The 18,930-nt window shown below is 45.5% G+C and overlaps 1 protein-coding gene across 1 annotated transcript; it reads right to left on the bottom strand.

The window, feature by feature from the left end:
- Positions 1–6,645: 6,645 nt before the first annotated feature.
- Positions 6,646–16,000, bottom strand: GCK72_005390 (uncharacterized protein; the record flags this gene model as incomplete). Its single annotated transcript, XM_053725159.1, has 4 exons — positions 6,646–6,891; positions 6,962–14,805; positions 15,154–15,532; positions 15,590–16,000. 4 exons carry the CDS (start codon positions 15,998–16,000, stop codon positions 6,646–6,648), a joined length of 8,880 nt encoding a protein of 2,959 aa, XP_053589353.1.
- Positions 16,001–18,930: the final 2,930 nt, after the last annotated feature.

The following is an 18,930-nucleotide window of genomic DNA, read 5'->3' as shown; positions in this document are numbered from 1 at the left end:
ACTGTTTTCCGATTCTCCGACTATCCGCTTCCATTTTTTATCACACATACCTCAACAAGAGTTAAATAAACCACCCGCGACAAAACTTTCATCTTCGCCAAAAAACGACAATTTATTAGCAGAAAAGGATTCAAGGTTTCCGTCTTTCTCTGCTTGGTCACACTAGCCATTCCGACAAGGTCGAACCATCATTTCCGGGGGAAAATTGAAAAAAAAATGAGATGAGATGAGGTAAATATTTGCTCGATGAATAAATGAATTTCCGAAATTCCTTTCTGGAAATCACTCGTCCAAAACTTTATAATTAGTGAATCACTTCAAAACCCTCAGTCAGCAAGGTCTCAGGTTTTATTTGTGGTCATTGCATGGAATTCAGGTTAATTTCCTAGACGGTGATTCGTTTTCCAAAAGAACTTCATAATAGGAAACGGTAGATCATTCCCGAGGGATCCATTGATAAGCACCTGGTCTGGAATCTGAAAATCCATATTTGTGACTGCACTTGATGTGCTGGAGTTATCTCCGGAAACATTGGACCTTCTTCTACCGAAAAACTCGACAATAGAAAATAGGTTTCACTTTTGAAACCAGTAACCAAATAATGATTTCTATGTCACCACCGTCCGCATCCCATACTAGGTCGAAGTCGTTTCATTTCATTCAAATCTCCAAAAAATTGTGCCAGGTCGGACGGACTCAATGTGTGTTCTTTTTTCTTTCTTTGTCGTCTTCGTACCGTCCATTCGATACACGCCTCATTTATCCGAACCTCCTCCTCTTATTCCTTCTTTTACTTCCATAGGCGGTGAAGGTCGTTTCAGCAAAATGAAATACGCAACACACCGGCACAACGAATCGGATTACTATTCGAAAATAACACACAAAAATTAAAAAAAGACAAAAAACGGCTTTAGACCGCCCATTTCGGTAGATTCTTATCAGTTTCCTTTTGCAGTCTCCCCGATTCAATGCCACCGTTGAAAACAATCGTTTTTTCGTTCGATGCGCAGGATGCGCAGGCATCCGCACACACGACAAAATGATTTATCGGTGCTAGTTTTTACGGGAAAAAAGTGAATTTCTGATAAATGATTTGTAAACAGAAAGATCTACACATACAACACAGAAACATATCAGATACGGGGGTTTATTTGTGTCGAGGTTATTTGGTAGAGGTAAAGGTAGATGGTTGTAGTAGTTTAGCATAATCCCTAAATTGGTTCGGCATTGAGAGAGAAAAGACAAAACCTACGAAAACGCGTGAGAAAAAGTAGAGAGAAGGAAGAAGAAGGGGCTAGAATATCAACATCTTCAACAGTCTCCTAATAAGCTCTCTTGGAATTAGAGGAAGAATTTGACCATGGCCTTTATTCGGTGTTCGGGAATTATTGAAAGAATTTGGAACAGGGGACACAATTGAAAAATAGTCAGAGTTTGAGGACAGATAACAAAAAACTATGGGTTATGGGAACCCCGAGAATTCAATTAATTCAGACAGGAGAAGCTTTAAAAGACTTTCATTCGTGATACACCAATTATTTCTTAACACAATCTGAAATACCGGTTTCTACTAGTTCTAACAATTCGTTAGAATTAATTGCTATATTTTCATACTCATACGAGCCCCTCATCTTCATCAACACTTCATTTTATTTTCAGCATGTGCCGATAACATATATGTATATGTAAATGAAACGACTGCCGATAGATCACCATACATATTCGTTGAAATCAAAACAGCAACAATCCATGACTGTATCAATTCGTGTTTCGGAAATCAGTTTTGTTATTCGTTGAGATACGATCAATCAAAGGCCGACTCATGCTCCCTGTTCTACTTTGCAGCCTACAATTGTACAGGTCAAGCCCTTGTTCCAGCCAAAAGTGTCGTCTATAATGGAGGAGCCGTCACTATTGACTGTCTTCGTTGTCCTTCAAATGGAGACTTTGGTATGTTTTCATTTTCTGAAGAAGTTTGTGTTCTTGAAATAATCAAGTTCCTTGAAAAAATTATGAAATCATTTCATTTCATTCCAATGACTCATTTGATTTTTGTTGTCTTCTTCTCCTTTTTTGCCTCCGTTAAGTGATGACATGTACACTTTTACCACTCATCGTGGTGTTCCTCTTCTTGAATTCCGTCTTTTTTTATGAAGCTATCATTAAAAAAGTACGGTGGTTAGTGAGTGAGACGTTGTGTTTTGAAATGGAATGGAATGTTGAATAATGAAAATAAAATAGAAACAATGAACAACTATTTCAGTCACCGCTCCGCCATTTACCAGTTTCACGGAGCAAACAATTACAGCAACTGGAAAAAGTGGAGAGACTCTAATCGAGAAGCCACTCGTGGAGGAGATCACACACAATATTGACTCAAAATTAGGTTAGAACGAAAGCATGGAAAAACACATGAAAAGATGGAATTCTTGAAATTCTTTTAACCTATTCAGAATCTACAACTACGACGCCAAGTGGACACTCGACAGCAATTGTTGACCTTCACGTTGAAGACACGACGACTGTCGGTGAGTGATTTTTGAGACGACCAGGACATTAAGACGAGAGCTTGAACAACTCAATTTAGCTGTCACTCAGAGTACAATTAGGTGTGACACAAATGTACTTGTCAAAGGACATTTCCCAAAAAAGAGAACCAAAGGGTCACCGACCTTTTTATGTGTTGTGTCTTTTTGCATGGCTTTCTTGTCTTGTATTATCTAGGTGTGGCTTTCACAGAATCGACAACATGGACGGGAACGGTGGAACAAAGGAAATGCGATACGCATCTTAAATTCTTGATTAGCAGTGAAATCGATTGGGAAACTGTAGATCTTCTGATCAATGAAACAAATGTTGAATCTGCTGAAGAATGTGCTCATTTCTGTTATTCCTATCAGTGTGGAGTATGTAATCAAGTGTCTTCAGGGATAACCAGTAGAACAAATTTTAGTTCGCATTGTTCAAACCAACAGAGGGAAAATGTCAATTTACTGTGGCAACTGACGATTTGGTGGATCGAGATCATTGTGAAGAGGAGCGGAACGGGGAAAAGATGGTAGATACAGTTGAGAAATCGAATATTCCAGTACAGATTACCTGCTCGTATTGTTTGGAAAAAGGTGTGCATATGACAAACTAATTCACTGATTTTAGCACTTTACGCAAAAGATTATCAACACTTTGCACTATGTCTAATATATATTTTTGATAGTTAGAAAATACGCATGTTGAGAACACAATTTAAATTCATTTTAATAAAAAAAATAAACCTAAGGAACCCACACAAAATTTTTGTTGAATGAAACTAGAACCGTCTAATCTAATCTAATTTCATTTAGGACCAGAAGCTACAACATCTTCAACTTTTGCTCCAGAACCAATTGCTTCAACTGAAACTGCTCCAACTGTTCAAGAAGACCGCAAAGGTAACTACTATCCAGGTGAATTCGCTTTCTGCTTTATAGTTTCTTTCAGTTTCTCGACGGTTTTAGAAGCTAGAATAGGGCTGGTGATAAGAGATCATTTGACATGAATGAATGCCGCATGCACGTTTAATTTTTATTCGATGATTTGAATTCATGATTTTCACTTTGCATTTTCTTATGTTTGGTTGCAGCATGCTATATTAATTTCCAAGTGGAGGACATTTCGACGCAACCAAACTTTGACCATTATACCGTTAAACCTGCTAAAAGGTAAGAGTATTTTGTTTCGAAGACACTTCGGTTTCCTCTCAGTTCTGCCTCTTCATTTGACTTTTCAGCGCGAATGCTTGTGCGCGCTTCTGTTTCGTTGGATTGTGCACGGTGGCCGTTTACTCTCCTTCGTCAGGAGAATGCCGACTGGGAAGGGATAGAAGAGAAAAATGCACGGAATCGGAAAACAAGTTCTCTTACCAGGGGACTGATGATGTTGTGCTGCAGTGTTTCCGTTGCAGTTAGTTGTTTTGGTTAAAGTTATTTTTGCTCGGTTTTAGTATTCTAGATTTTAATAATTTATTATTCATTCAGTGGAATGGTCTCATATAGATTTACAATTAGACAGCCTGCACTTTTTGATATTCAGGCTCCAGAAAACTTCCACCGAGTGCGAAAACAACAGTATCTTTCCAAGAAGAGGGACAAGTTACCACTCAAGCTACGATAGATGAGTCAACTACTACTAATGAGAATCCTGAAGAAACCACTACTCAATCTGAATCCTCTACAACGACAGCATCGACATCTGGAGTTGAATCTACTACTTTGGCAGAATCAAATGACCCAGAGCCGGCGATCGCGACAAAAGTAGAAATGGAAAAAGATAATGCAGGAGTGAAAACTACCCAAAGAAAACGTAAGTGCATGGAATGGATATGATTCGTTTGGCACGAGGGGTCATCTCAATGCACTGTGTGTAATACTTTGTGATGGCGTCAAACATTCCGAACTGTTATAAACTAATGTGATTCGCAACCACTATCTATAAAAACATAACTTCAGACTGTGTTATCAAATTCCAAGCAAGACCGCTCACTGATCGACCAGAAAACCTGAAAGCTAAGTTCGAGTTGAACGTTCCAGTTGACTCCATTGAGCTCTGTGCTACAAGATGTTATCAGGTTAGTTAACGTGAAGTTTTTTTTTTGAATTTCAAAACTTCTTAAAAGGATTTGGATCCGTGAAAATCGATAAATTAGTACACTTTCTACTGATTCAAATTACTTGAAAATGGAACATTACGACAAAGATAAAATTATACTCCCTATTTATTTTTTAAACTCAGTCAAAAACTTTCTAAACCTCTGCCTTTCTTTAAAAAAAAAGAAAACATGTTTGTGGACTATTTAAAATTGTTGCCAGTGGTTGTAAATACTGTATTTTCTAAAAAAAATAAATAAACGATGACAATGATACGGTATCAAACGGCAATTTTGTGCAAACACTTGAACGTAAAACCGCGGACTAGCTAATTTTTTCCTTTCGTTTTTTTGTTGCAATCACACCCAATTTTTAAAATCATAATTATTTGCAGGACGGTTGCTCTGGCGCTCGGTTTGACCCTGCTGACAGATCGTGCACACTCTCATACGACGACCCACAGTTTTGTGCTCGTGGCAATGTTTTTATTCACTATGAAGCGAAGGAAGCAACTTGGCTGCACTGTGTAAACTGCTGTAAGTTGTTATGTAGTTTCTCAATTAAAAACCGACCGAAATCAAAATAATTTTCGGTCAGTAATTTTTTTTTCAATTTTTGGCTTTTTCCTTATAAAAGGTTTAGTTTTAACAAAGATTTCAAAATTCAATCAAATACAAATTAAAAAAAGAAAAAATGTATTCTCAATTCTTTTCTGTCTCTTGCAAAGTGTTTACTTGAAAATGGATGTTTGAGATGCTCAAAATATTTATCATTAAATAACTCAAAAATCTTCTGATATTAGTAAAAAAGTACCGAAAGTCCTTTGCATGCATCTCGAAGGCTAGAAATGTTTGGAATGTCGAAAACTTAAAGTGTGTATGTGATTTCGATATTTCTCATGGCGCGCTTAAAATGCTATTAAATATGAATATGAGAAAAGTCGGCAAACTATTTTTGTCTACCGGAAGTTATGTCTACAGCTCTTTTCAGTTTCGGTTTCACAAACAAAGTAACACTAAAAGGAATGCGTGGGCCTTTTTGCATGTATTTTTTACTATTGTCAGCTTTTAATAACTCTTATACAGCAATTATAGTTCACTTTTTTCAGACACTGTAAAGCAAAGCGACATTGATGAAGTCCGCACCGGCACGACACCCGCTCCCTCCAAACAGGTCGATTCTACTACTGCGTCTTCGCAAACTTCAACAGCTGTTGATTCAACTACCGACAAACCAGCAGAAACATCAACTGAGCAGGCTACCACAACTTCAAAACCTCACGAAACTACAACAGTTGCCATTTCTACAACAAAAGAACCTGAAGGATCAAATGATGCTGATTTCCAGAGAGGATGTCTAATCAAATTCCAAGCGCGGCCTCTGACAGAAAGACCAAGAGAATTTTCAGCTAAATTTGAAACTGAAATCAAAGTCGATTCAGTTGAAGTGTGTGCCACTCGTTGTTATCAAGATGGTTGTTCCGGTGCTCGATTCGATTCAGTTTGGAGTACTTGTAGTCTTTCTTATGATGAAAAACACTATTGTGCCAGGGGAGACGTCTTTTTACAATACATGGCAAAAGAAGTTACATGGATTCATTGTGTGAACTGCTGTTAGTTTATTATACAGATGATCATAATTGGCATGATTTTGAAATAACCTTCATTTTCCAGACGCGATCAAGTCAACCGCAGCTGCTGAGCTACCAAAAGTTCCGAGCAAGATAAATGAGGACAACGAAATCACAACAACTGAGTCGGCTCCAGTGACAAATCCATGGGGAGAAACAGAATCAACTCTTAGTGGAAAAGAGCAAGAAACAACAACTTCTTCACCTAAAGAAAGCACCACATTGAAAACCATTGGGCAGGAAACTGAAGACGACAGCCTTTTGAAGGGATGTATCGTTCACTTCCAGTCACAACCAATAGAAGAAAGAAATCCGGAATTTACAGCACCGTTCGAGATGAATCTGAAAGTTGAGACAGCCGAAATATGTGCTCATCGTTGTTATCAGGTAACTTTACAATGCCATCAGATTATACAAACACAAATTTAGGATGGATGTACAGCAGCAAAGTACGACCCAGAATCCAATCAGTGCTCTCTTGCTTATGAAGACAAGCCGTTTTGTAGTAACGGCAAGCTTGTTAATATTGACCGATCCGAAAAAACAGTATGGATTCATTGCTTGTCCTGCGGTAACAACGATTATAATTAGGTGACTCTCAATCTCAACTTTCAGTTCCTTTGAAACATGCCAAGCTGTCTGAAAACACTGATGAAGAAGTTACACATAAACCAAGTGATGGGTTCACTGAGGAAAAGTTGGATGTTACCGAGGCGTCCGGAGAGGAGACCACAACTGCTGCCGTCACTGAAGCTTCCGGAGAGGAGACCACAACTGCTGCCGTCACTGAAGCTTCCGGAGAAGAAGCTACTACTGCCACCGTAACTGAAGCATCTGGTGAAGAACCAGCCGTTTCATCAACATCAGTTCCGTCTGAGCTCTCAAAGGATGACCAAGTTACCGAAGCGTCTGGAGAGGAGACTACCACGGCTACTGTGACCGAAGCTTCAGGAGAAGAATCCACCACCGTTGCTGTTGCTGTTGCGTCCGTAGAAGAGACCACAACTGTCGCCGTCACTGAAGCTTCCGGAGAGGAGACCACAACTGCTGCCGTCACTGAAGCTTCCGGCGAGGAGACCACAACTGCCGCCGTCACTGAAGCTTCCGGAGAGGAGACCACAACTGCTGCCGTCACTGAAGCTTCCGGAGAAGAAGCTACTACTGCCGCCGTAACTGAAGCATCTGGTGAAGAACCAGCCGTTTCATCAACATCAGTTCCGTCTGAGCTCTCAAAAGATGACCAAGTTACCGAAGCTTCAGGAGAGGAGACTACCACGGCTTCTGTGACCGAAGCTTCAGGAGAAGAATCCACCACCGTTGCTGTTGCCGTTGCGTCCGTAGAAGAGGCCACAACTGCCGCAGTCACTGAAGCATCCGGAGAGGAGACCACAACTGCTACCGTCACTGAAGCTTCCGGAGAGGAGACCACAACTGCTGCCGTCACTGAAGCTTCCGGAGAAGAAGCTACTACTGCCGCCGTAACTGAAGCATCTGGTGAAGAACCAGCCGTTTCATCAACATCAGTTCCGTCTGAGCTCTCAAAGGATGACCAAGTTACCGAAGCGTCTGGAGAGGAGACTACCACGGCTACTGTGACCGAAGCTTCAGGAGAAGAATCCACCACCGTTGCTGTTGCTGTTGCGTCCGTAGAAGAGACCACAACTGCCGCCATCACTGAAGCTTCCGGAGAGGAGACCACAACTGCCGCAGCCACTGAAGCATCCGGAGAGGAGACCACAACTGCTACCGTCACTGAAGCTTCCGGAGAGGAGACCACAACTGCTGCCGTCACTGAAGCTTCCGGAGAAGAAGCTACTACTGCCGCCGTAACTGAAGCATCTGGTGAAGAACCAGCCGTTTCATCAACATCAGTTCCGTCTGAGCTCTCAAAGGATGACCAAGTTACCGAAGCGTCTGGAGAGGAGACTACCACGGCTACTGTGACCGAAGCTTCAGGAGAAGAATCCACCACCGTTGCTGTTGCTGTTGCGTCCGTAGAAGAGACCACAACTGCCGCCGTCACTGAAGCTTCCGGAGAGGAGACCACAACTGCTGCCGTCACTGAAGCTTCCGGAGAGGAGACCACAACTGCTGCCGTCACTGAAGCTTCCGGAGAAGAAGCTACTACTGCCGCCGTAACTGAAGCATCTGGTGAAGAACCAGCCGTTTCATCAACATCAGTTCCGTCTGAGCTCTCAAAGGATGACCAAGTTACCGAAGCGTCTGGAGAGGAGACTACCACGGCTACTGTGACCGAAGCTTCAGGAGAAGAATCCACCACCGTTGCTGTTGCTGTTGCGTCCGTAGAAGAGACCACAACTGCTGCCGTCACTGAAGCTTCCGGAGAGGAGACCACAACTGCTGCCGTCACTGAAGCTTCCGGAGAGGAGACCACAACTGCTGCCGTCACTGAAGCTTCCGGAGAAGAAGCTACTACTGCCGCCGTAACTGAAGCATCTGGTGAAGAACCAGCCGTTTCATCAACATCAGTTCCGTCTGAGCTCTCAAAGGATGACCAAGTCACCGAAGCGTCTGGAGAGGAGACTACCACGGCTACTGTGACCGAAGCTTCAGGAGAAGAATCCACCACCGTTGCTGTTGCTGTTGCGTCCGTAGAGGAGACCACAACTGCCGCCGTCACTGAAGCTTCCGGAGAGGAGACCACAACTGCTGCCGTCACTGAAGCTTCCGGCGAGGAGACCACAACTGCCGCCGTCACTGAAGCTTCCGGAGAGGAGACCACAACTGCTGCCGTCACTGAAGCTTCCGGAGAAGAAGCTACTACTGCCGCCGTAACTGAAGCATCTGGTGAAGAACCAGCCGTTTCATCAACATCAGTTCCGTCTGAGCTCTCAAAGGATGACCAAGTTACCGAAGCGTCTGGAGAGGAGACTACCACGGCTACTGTGACCGAAGCTTCAGGAGAAGAATCCACCACCGTTGCTGTTGCTGTTGCGTCCGTAGAGGAGACCACAACTGCCGCCGTCACTGAAGCTTCCGGAGAGGAGACCACAACTGCTGCCGTCACTGAAGCTTCCGGAGAGGAGACCACAACTGCTGCCGTCACTGAAGCTTCCGGAGAAGAAGCTACTACTGCCGCCGTAACTGAAGCATCTGGTGAAGGACCAGCCGTTTCATCAACATCAGTTCCGTCTGAGCTCTCAAAGGATGACCAAGTTACCGAAGCGTCTGGAGAGGAGACTACCACGGCTACTGTGACCGAAGCTTCAGGAGAAGAATCCACCACCGTTGCTGTTGCTGTTGCATCCGTAGAAGAGACCACGACTGCTGCCGTCACTGAAGCTTCCGGCGAGGAGACCACAACTGTCGCCGTCACTGAAGCTTCCGGAGAGGAGACCACAACTGCTGCCGTCACTGAAGCTTCCGGCGAGGAGACCACAACTGCCGCCGTCACTGAAGCTTCCGGAGAGGAGACCACAACTGCTGCCGTCACTGAAGCTTCCGGAGAAGAAGCTACTACTGCCGCCGTAACTGAAGCATCTGGTGAAGAACCAGCCGTTTCATCAACATCAGTTCCGTCTGAGCTCTCAAAGGATGACCAAGTTACCGAAGCGTCTGGAGAGGAGACTACCACGGCTACTGTGACCGAAGCTTCAGGAGAAGAATCCACCACCGTTGCTGTTGCTGTTGCGTCCGTAGAAGAGGCCACAACTGCCGCAGTCACTGAAGCATCCGGAGAGGAGACCACAACTGCTGCCGTCACTGAAGCTTCCGGAGAAGAAGCTACTACTGCCGCCGTAACTGAAGCATCTGGTGAAGAACCAGCCGTTTCATCAACATCAGTTCCGTCTGAGCTCTCAAAGGATGACCAAGTTACCGAAGCGTCTGGAGAGGAGACTACCACGGCTACTGTGACCGAAGCTTCAGGAGAAGAATCCACCACCGTTGCTGTTGCTGTTGCGTCCGTAGAAGAGACCACAACTGCTGCCGTCACTGAAGCTTCCGGAGAGGAGACCACAACTGCTGCCGTCACTGAAGCTTCCGGAGAGGAGACCACAACTGCTGCCGTCACTGAAGCTTCCGGAGAAGAAGCTACTACTGCCGCCGTAACTGAAGCATCTGGTGAAGAACCAGCCGTTTCATCAACATCAGTTCCGTCTGAGCTCTCAAAGGATGACCAAGTCACCGAAGCGTCTGGAGAGGAGACTACCACGGCTACTGTGACCGAAGCTTCAGGAGAAGAATCCACCACCGTTGCTGTTGCTGTTGCGTCCGTAGAGGAGACCACAACTGCCGCCGTCACTGAAGCTTCCGGAGAGGAGACCACAACTGCTGCCGTCACTGAAGCTTCCGGCGAGGAGACCACAACTGCCGCCGTCACTGAAGCTTCCGGAGAGGAGACCACAACTGCTGCCGTCACTGAAGCTTCCGGAGAAGAAGCTACTACTGCCGCCGTAACTGAAGCATCTGGTGAAGAACCAGCCGTTTCATCAACATCAGTTCCGTCTGAGCTCTCAAAGGATGACCAAGTTACCGAAGCGTCTGGAGAGGAGACTACCACGGCTACTGTGACCGAAGCTTCAGGAGAAGAATCCACCACCGTTGCTGTTGCTGTTGCATCCGTAGAAGAGACCACAACTGCTGCCGTCACTGAAGCTTCCGGCGAGGAGACCACAACTGTCGCCGTCACTGAAGCTTCCGGAGAGGAGACCACAACTGCTGCCGTCACTGAAGCTTCCGGCGAGGAGACCACAACTGCCGCCGTCACTGAAGCTTCCGGAGAGGAGACCACAACTGCTGCCGTCACTGAAGCTTCCGGAGAAGAAGCTACTACTGCCGCCGTAACTGAAGCATCTGGTGAAGAACCAGCCGTTTCATCAACATCAGTTCCGTCTGAGCTCTCAAAGGATGACCAAGTCACCGAAGCGTCTGGAGAGGAGACTACCACGGCTACTGTGACCGAAGCTTCAGGAGAAGAATCCACCACCGTTGCTGTTGCTGTTGCGTCCGTAGAGGAGACCACAACTGCCGCCGTCACTGAAGCTTCCGGAGAGGAGACCACAACTGCTGCCGTCACTGAAGCTTCCGGAGAGGAGACCACAACTGCTGCCGTCACTGAAGCTTCCGGAGAAGAAGCTACTACTGCCGCCGTAACTGAAGCATCTGGTGAAGGACCAGCCGTTTCATCAACATCAGTTCCGTCTGAGCTCTCAAAGGATGACCAAGTTACCGAAGCGTCTGGAGAGGAGACTACCACGGCTACTGTGACCGAAGCTTCAGGAGAAGAATCCACCACCGTTGCTGTTGCTGTTGCATCCGTAGAAGAGACCACGACTGCTGCCGTCACTGAAGCTTCCGGCGAGGAGACCACAACTGTCGCCGTCACTGAAGCTTCCGGAGAGGAGACCACAACTGCTGCCGTCACTGAAGCTTCCGGCGAGGAGACCACAACTGCCGCCGTCACTGAAGCTTCCGGAGAGGAGACCACAACTGCTGCCGTCACTGAAGCTTCCGGAGAAGAAGCTACTACTGCCGCCGTAACTGAAGCATCTGGTGAAGAACCAGCCGTTTCATCAACATCAGTTCCGTCTGAGCTCTCAAAGGATGACCAAGTTACCGAAGCGTCTGGAGAGGAGACTACCACGGCTACTGTGACCGAAGCTTCAGGAGAAGAATCCACCACCGTTGCTGTTGCTGTTGCGTCCGTAGAAGAGGCCACAACTGCCGCAGTCACTGAAGCATCCGGAGAGGAGACCACAACTGCTGCCGTCACTGAAGCTTCCGGAGAAGAAGCTACTACTGCCGCCGTAACTGAAGCATCTGGTGAAGAACCAGCCGTTTCATCAACATCAGTTCCGTCTGAGCTCTCAAAGGATGACCAAGTTACCGAAGCGTCTGGAGAGGAGACTACCACGGCTACTGTGACCGAAGCTTCAGGAGAAGAATCCACCACCGTTGCTGTTGCTGTTGCGTCCGTAGAAGAGACCACAACTGCTGCCGTCACTGAAGCTTCCGGCGAGGAGACCACAACTGTCGCCGTCACTGAAGGTTCCGGAGAGGAGACCACAACTGCTGCCGTCACTGAAGCTTCCGGCGAGGAGACCACAACTGCTGCCGTCACTGAAGCTTCCGGAGAGGAGACCACAACTGCTGCCGTCACTGAAGCTTCCGGAGAAGAAGAAGCTACTACTGCCGCCGTAACTGAAGCATCTGGTGAAGAACCAGCCGTTTCATCAACATCAGTTCCGTCTGAGCTCTCAAAGGATGACCAAGTTACCGAAGCGTCTGGAGAGGAGACTACCACGGCTACTGTGACCGAAGCTTCAGGAGAAGAATCCACCACCGTTGCTGTTGCTGTTGCGTCCGTAGAAGAGGCCACAACTGCCGCAGTCACTGAAGCATCCGGAGAGGAGACCACAACTGCTGCCGTCACTGAAGCTTCCGGAGAAGAAGCTACTACTGCCGCCGTAACTGAAGCATCTGGTGAAGAACCAGCCGTTTCATCAACATCAGTTCCGTCTGAGCTCTCAAAGGATGACCAAGTTACCGCAGCGTCTGGAGAGGAAACTACCACGGCTACTGTGACCGAAGCTTCAGGAGAAGAATCCACCACCGTTGCTGTTGCTGTTGCGTCCGTAGAAGAGGCCACAACTGCCGCAGTCACTGAAGCATCCGGAGAGGAGACCACAACTGCTGCCGTCACTGAAGCTTCCGGAGAAGAAGCTACTACTGCCGCCGTAACTGAAGCATCTGGTGAAGAACCAGCCGTTTCATCAACATCAGTTCCGTCTGAGCTCTCAAAGGATGACCAAGTCACCGAAGCGTCTGGAGAGGAGACTACCACGGCTACTGTGACCGAAGCTTCAGGAGAAGAATCCACCACCGTTGCTGTTGCCGTTGCGTCCGTAGAAGAGGCCACAACTGCCGCAGTCACTGAAGCATCCGGAGAGGAGACCACAACTGCTGCCGTCACTGAAGCTTCCGGAGAAGAAGCTACTACTGCCGCCGTCACTGAAGCTTCCGGAGAAGAAGCTACTACTGCCGCCGTAACTGAAGCATCTGGTGAAGAACCAGCCGTTTCATCAACATCAGTTCCGTCTGAGCTCTCACAGGATGACCAAGTTACCGAAGCGTCTGGAGAGGAGACTACCACGGCTACTGTGACCGAAGCTTCAGGAGAAGAATCCACCACCGTTGCTGTTGCCGTTGCGTCCGTAGAAGAGGCCACAACTGCCGCAGTCACTGAAGCATCCGGTGAGGAGACCACAACTGCTGCCGTCACTGAAGCTTCCGGAGAGGAGACCACAACTGCTGCCGTCACTGAAGTTTCCGGAGAAGAAGCTACTACTGCCGCCGTAACTGAAGCATCTGGTGAAGAACCAGCCGTTTCATCAACATCAGTTCCGTCTGAGCTCTCAAAGGATGACCAAGTTACCGAAGCGTCTGGAGAGGAGACTACCACGGCTACTGTGACCGAAGCTTCAGGAGAAGAATCCACCACCGTTGCTGTTGCTGTTGCGTCCGTAGAAGAGGCCACAACTGCCGCAGTCCCTGAAGCATCCGGAGAGGAGACCACAACTGCTGCCGTCACTGAAGCTTCCGGAGAAGAAGCTACTACTGCCGCCGTAACTGAAGCATCTGGTGAAGAACCAGCCGTTTCATCAACATCAGTTCCGTCTGAGCTCTCAAAGGATGACCAAGTTACCGAAGCGTCTGGAGAGGAGACTACCACGGCTACTGTGACCGAAGCTTCAGAACAAGAATCCACCACCGTTGCTGTTGCTGTTGCGTCCGTAGAAGAGGCCACAACTGCCGCAGTCACTGAAGCATCCGGAGAGGAGACCACAACTGCTGCCGTCACTGAAGCTTCCGGAGAAGAAGCTACTACTGCCGCCGTCACTGAAGCATCTGGTGAAGAACCAGCCGTTTCATCAACATCAGTTCCGTCTGAGCTCTCAAAGGATGACCAAGTTACCGAAGCGTCTGGAGAGGAGACTACCACGGCTACTGTGACCGAAGCTTCAGGAGAAGAATCCACCACCGTTGCTGTTGCCGTTGCGTCCGTAGACGAGGCCACAACTGCCGCAGTCACTGAAGCATCCGGAGAGGAGACCACAACTGCTGCCGTCACTGAAGCTTCCGGAGAGGAGACCACAACTGCTGCCGTCACTGAAGCTTCCGGAGAAGAAGCTACTACTGCCGCCGTAACTGAAGCATCTGGTGAAGAACCAGCCGTTTCATCAACTTCAGTTCCGTCTGAGCTCTCAAAGGATGACCAAGTTACCGAAGCGTCTGGAGAGGAGACTACCACGGCTATTGTGACCGAAGCTTCAGGAGAAGAATCCACCACCGTTGATGTTGCCGTTGCGTCCGTAGAAGAGGCCACAACTGCCGCAGTCACTGAAGCATCCGGAGAGGAGACCACAACTGCTGCCGTCACTGAAGCTTCCGTAGAAGAGTCGACAACTGTCGCCGTCACTGAAGCTTCCGGAGAGGAGACCACAACTGCTGCCGTCACTGAAGCTTCCGGAGAAGAAACTACTACTGCTACTGATTCCACCACAACAGAAGGACCAGCATTTGTCACTGGTTCTGAGATTGAAATTCCGTCATCGTCCGATTCTGAACCTACTACCACTCATGATCCCAGCATTCCTGTGATCACTCCAAAACCTGCTGTTTCATCAACTGCATTAACCACCGATACGGTCGAATCATCAACTTCATCTACTGAGGAAGTTGCTCAGAAAAAAATTGTGAGCGATCCCCACACAGGAAAAGAATCTGGCGACAAAAAGGAAGATGAAGATTTGCCAGCATTTGTTACTGACGGTGGAATTACAAGTGAGGAGGTGTCAACATCTACAGTTACTTCTCAAACAGAGGAAACAACAGAAGGCACCGGAGTTGAGGATGAAAATATAAAAATGGCTAAAGAACTCGGCAAGCAATTCGCTGCAGATCTTGCTAAACTGGCAGCAAATGAGGGTGTGAATTTAACGGCAACTACGGATTCAGAAGGATCTGGTGAAGTAGCTCTTTCAGAAGATGAGAAAGTGAGTCCCTCAAAAGATGACCAAGTCACCGAAGCGTCTGGAGAGGAGACTACCACGACTACTGTGACCGAAGCTTCAGGAGTAGAATCCACCACCGTTGCTGTTGCTGTTGCGTCTGTAGGAGAAACTACAACTGTTGCACCCACTGAAGAAAATGAGACGACTACTTCTGGAGGAGAAGACGATGATAAGCCAGCGTTTGTGACCGGCGCACCAACTGAACCTTCTACGAAAACAACTGATACAAGTGAAGAAACTACGCCCTTCAGTGTTGAAACCACCGCTCAAACTATCATTGAAGAATCAGTTAAAGTCAGTACTGTATCGGCAGAAGAAACAGTTTCGTCGACAACAAAGAACACAGAATCAAGTGGAGAAGAAGAAACAACTACATTAGAGACAAGCCAAGCTTCGATTGCTACAGCCGAATCTAGTGGAGAGGAACACATCGAGGCCACCACCGGATCATCTTCTTCTGAATCATCTACCTCTTCTGAAACACCAGTTGAAGAGGGAAGTGGAGAAGAGTCGACAACAGTTTCATCATCTTCCACCACTTCTGATGTTGAAGGAAGTGGGGCTGCTGCTGCTGCTGAATCAAAGGATGAAGAATCATCAACAACTGAATCTTCATCATTTGTAACTGAAAAGACTACTGATAGCGATGAAGATGGTTCTGAAGAGGAAGGATCTGATACTAATGCATTCTTGACGGGTATTGATGAAACCATGTTTAATAAGGTCAGAAAAATTTAGTTGGATTTGGTTGAATTGAAACAAATTTTCAGAGTTTAATCGGCGACACTCACAGAGAAGATCTCCCTAATAACGTTGGATTTGTTCCATCTTCAGAGCCAAAACCAAAGAGTGAAGATGAGGAAGAAGAGGAAGAAGAGTCTGGTACAAAGGTTTGTGACAAATATTGAATTTCGAGTGCCAATTTTTAATTTTTCAGACAAATGACTATGAAGATAATGTTTCCAAGAAAGACAGCACAACTGCTGAACCAACAACCACCACAGAAGTTTCTGAATCGACGACTGAGCCACCTGTTCAGCTTGTGAAAGTAAAAACTATTAATTCTGATAAATCTTCATTTTCTGTTTTCAGGATTTGATTGATGCTTTGGCGGCAGGAGGACTAGATTTCGTCCTCGGAAGACCACGTAAACCAACATCTCAAGCTGCTCAAGACCTAATCAACCGAAAACTTAGTAAGTAAACTAACTTCTGTCTTTAAATCATTCTAAAATCACAAAACCCAACTAACCAATCACAACTATTCTAGGTCCAATTCAACGACTACTACCTCAAGCAATTGAGAATAAACATGGTATGTCCGCGTACTTTTAACCTATTTGATTAGCTATCAAACCCCTCTGTTCTAATAGTTTTTAACCCAACTTCTCAGTAATTTGTTTTCTGTATCGCCCCTAATATTTTGAAGAGTGCACCACTGGCAGAGTCCGTTTCGTAGCCTCCGAGATGGTCGACCTGAGTCAACACTTTGAACGTGACGCCGTCGCATTCTCTCTGGAGCACTGTGCTCGTATGTGCTACGAGACTTCGTGTCTTCGTGCTGCATTCACTCGATTCCCACGTCCTGTGTGTCTGATGCACTATGCAGATCAAAAGACGGCCCATCTTGACACTAATTGTACTGATGTTGTCCCAACCACCTCGTGGACTTTCACCAAAATCAATCAAGTTGTCGCAATTGATTGTGTAACGTGTGGTATGTTAATGTGAACAAATTTCAAAGAAATTTAAACTAAAGTCTTTCTAAAAAAAATCCTATGTGGACCTCTGTAAACCCTATGTAAAAACCCGAAAAACTGACCAATCGCACTTACTACCGTATACATAACTGTGTGTTCAATCAATCACTGATTAATCTATTTGATAGTGTTCCTTGTAAAATTCTGTCAAACACTTGTGAATCACGTTACTCATGTCACAACCCAAAAAGCACACCAAAAATACGTAAGTCTGGTGAAAAATATATACATTTGGTTAAGGAAAAGTTATACGAAGTTATTTTATTTTTGAGTAAGGATTCATTGTAATACGATAGACAAGATAATTATGCCGACTGTAACAAGATTTCAGTTAAAGTTATCATATTCGAAGTGGGAATATAAACTTCAGAAAGCAAATTTTGCTAATAGTTACTTAGGATAAGCGGAAACCCTGACTATCAACACTCACCTCCATCAGTACTCACCTCAATCAATCATTACTTTAATACTATAAACTCGTAGTGATAATAATTTCAACCAACTTTCAAAACCAATTTTTATCTCTTCAGTATGTAGACGTAGTTAAAAAGTAGTAAATACTAATGACATCCTCTAACAAAAATTCTGATTTCAGCTGATGAGAAGAAGGCTCATGACATCACGTCATTCTCTGTTGATGAGCCATCCAGCTCTGAGAATGCCCCAATTCACCAAGGTAATTGTCTCACTCGAGTTTCCAAGTATTCAATTATTTTCACAGGAGTAAGCTCAAAATGTGACGGAAGAGTAGAATTCCAAGTCATCCCAGTGGCTAGTCTCCCTAAATTGAATATCACGAACGATGTTCCTGCTTCTTCTCCAGCTGATTGTGCAAGAAAATGCTTTGAGACTGTAAGAATCTCTTTAAGAAACCCTCTCTGATTGTTTTTTTTTTCAGGAACACTGCAAAACAGCTGGATTCATTCCATCTCCATCAGGAACCATTGCTCAAGGAGTTTGTCTCCTAACATCTGACGACGTCGTCTGCGGTAACCTCGCCGACTTCGTTCCCCAACACGCTGCTCTCCATCCATTCGTGGTGTCTTGCATCAGATGCACATGTAAACTCTTATCTAATCAGACGCAGCTAAATTCTAAATTTCAGCTTGTACCTACAACATTCGTCCGGTAACACCAACAAGGACGATGCCAACAATGAAGGTTCATGAGAAAGCGGAAAACGTTCAAGACTGTGCCAAACTGTGCTCAGATATGAAATGCACAATGGCCAAATATGAAAACAACACAAAGATTTGCTCAATGACTCGGGAACCAGTAACCGAGGAAACGTGTCCTCAAGAAGTTGCCACACAAATCCACGACTCTCTGCTGCCAATTAGTATCGAATGTGTAAAGTGTTCTGGCAATTAATTCATATTCTTATTCTAACCCATTCTTCAAAATTCAGGTCCTTTTGAATACTTTGTAATCTCTGTTGACAAATCATTTGCTTCATTATCTTCTAATGATGAGTTATCTTCATTAATTCTTTAAACAACTCGCCCATTTGCTCATAATTGTTTTCTCTATTTTCCGTATTTATCCCTGCCGTTTTTCCTGCTGAAACGTGTAGCCTATCGCTAGTTTTCCCCGTTTGTCTCTTCTTTCTTTTCTCGTAATATTTATGCCACGTGTTGTCTTCTATCATCCTATATCCGAATCAATCCATTTCTTTTTTGTCCCAATGGCCCATGTCTACCGGTGTCCATGAACTTTGTTTTCATTTCCCTCCCGTTTTTCTCCGATGATCATTTCTTCTCAGCTGGTTTTATTTTTCTTGTTTGTTCGCCTTAAGAGATTGTATATTTGCTTCAAAATAAATGGTTTTAAAATTTAAAATTGCTCATGTTTCTCTCAGTTCGGCAAGCACAAATATACAGAAAC

Source organism: Caenorhabditis remanei, chromosome II, assembly GCF_010183535.1.
Source record: "Caenorhabditis remanei strain PX506 chromosome II, whole genome shotgun sequence".
Classification (NCBI taxonomy): Eukaryota; Metazoa; Nematoda; class Chromadorea; order Rhabditida; family Rhabditidae; genus Caenorhabditis; species Caenorhabditis remanei.
This window is presented reverse-complemented; position numbering and strand designations above follow the sequence as displayed.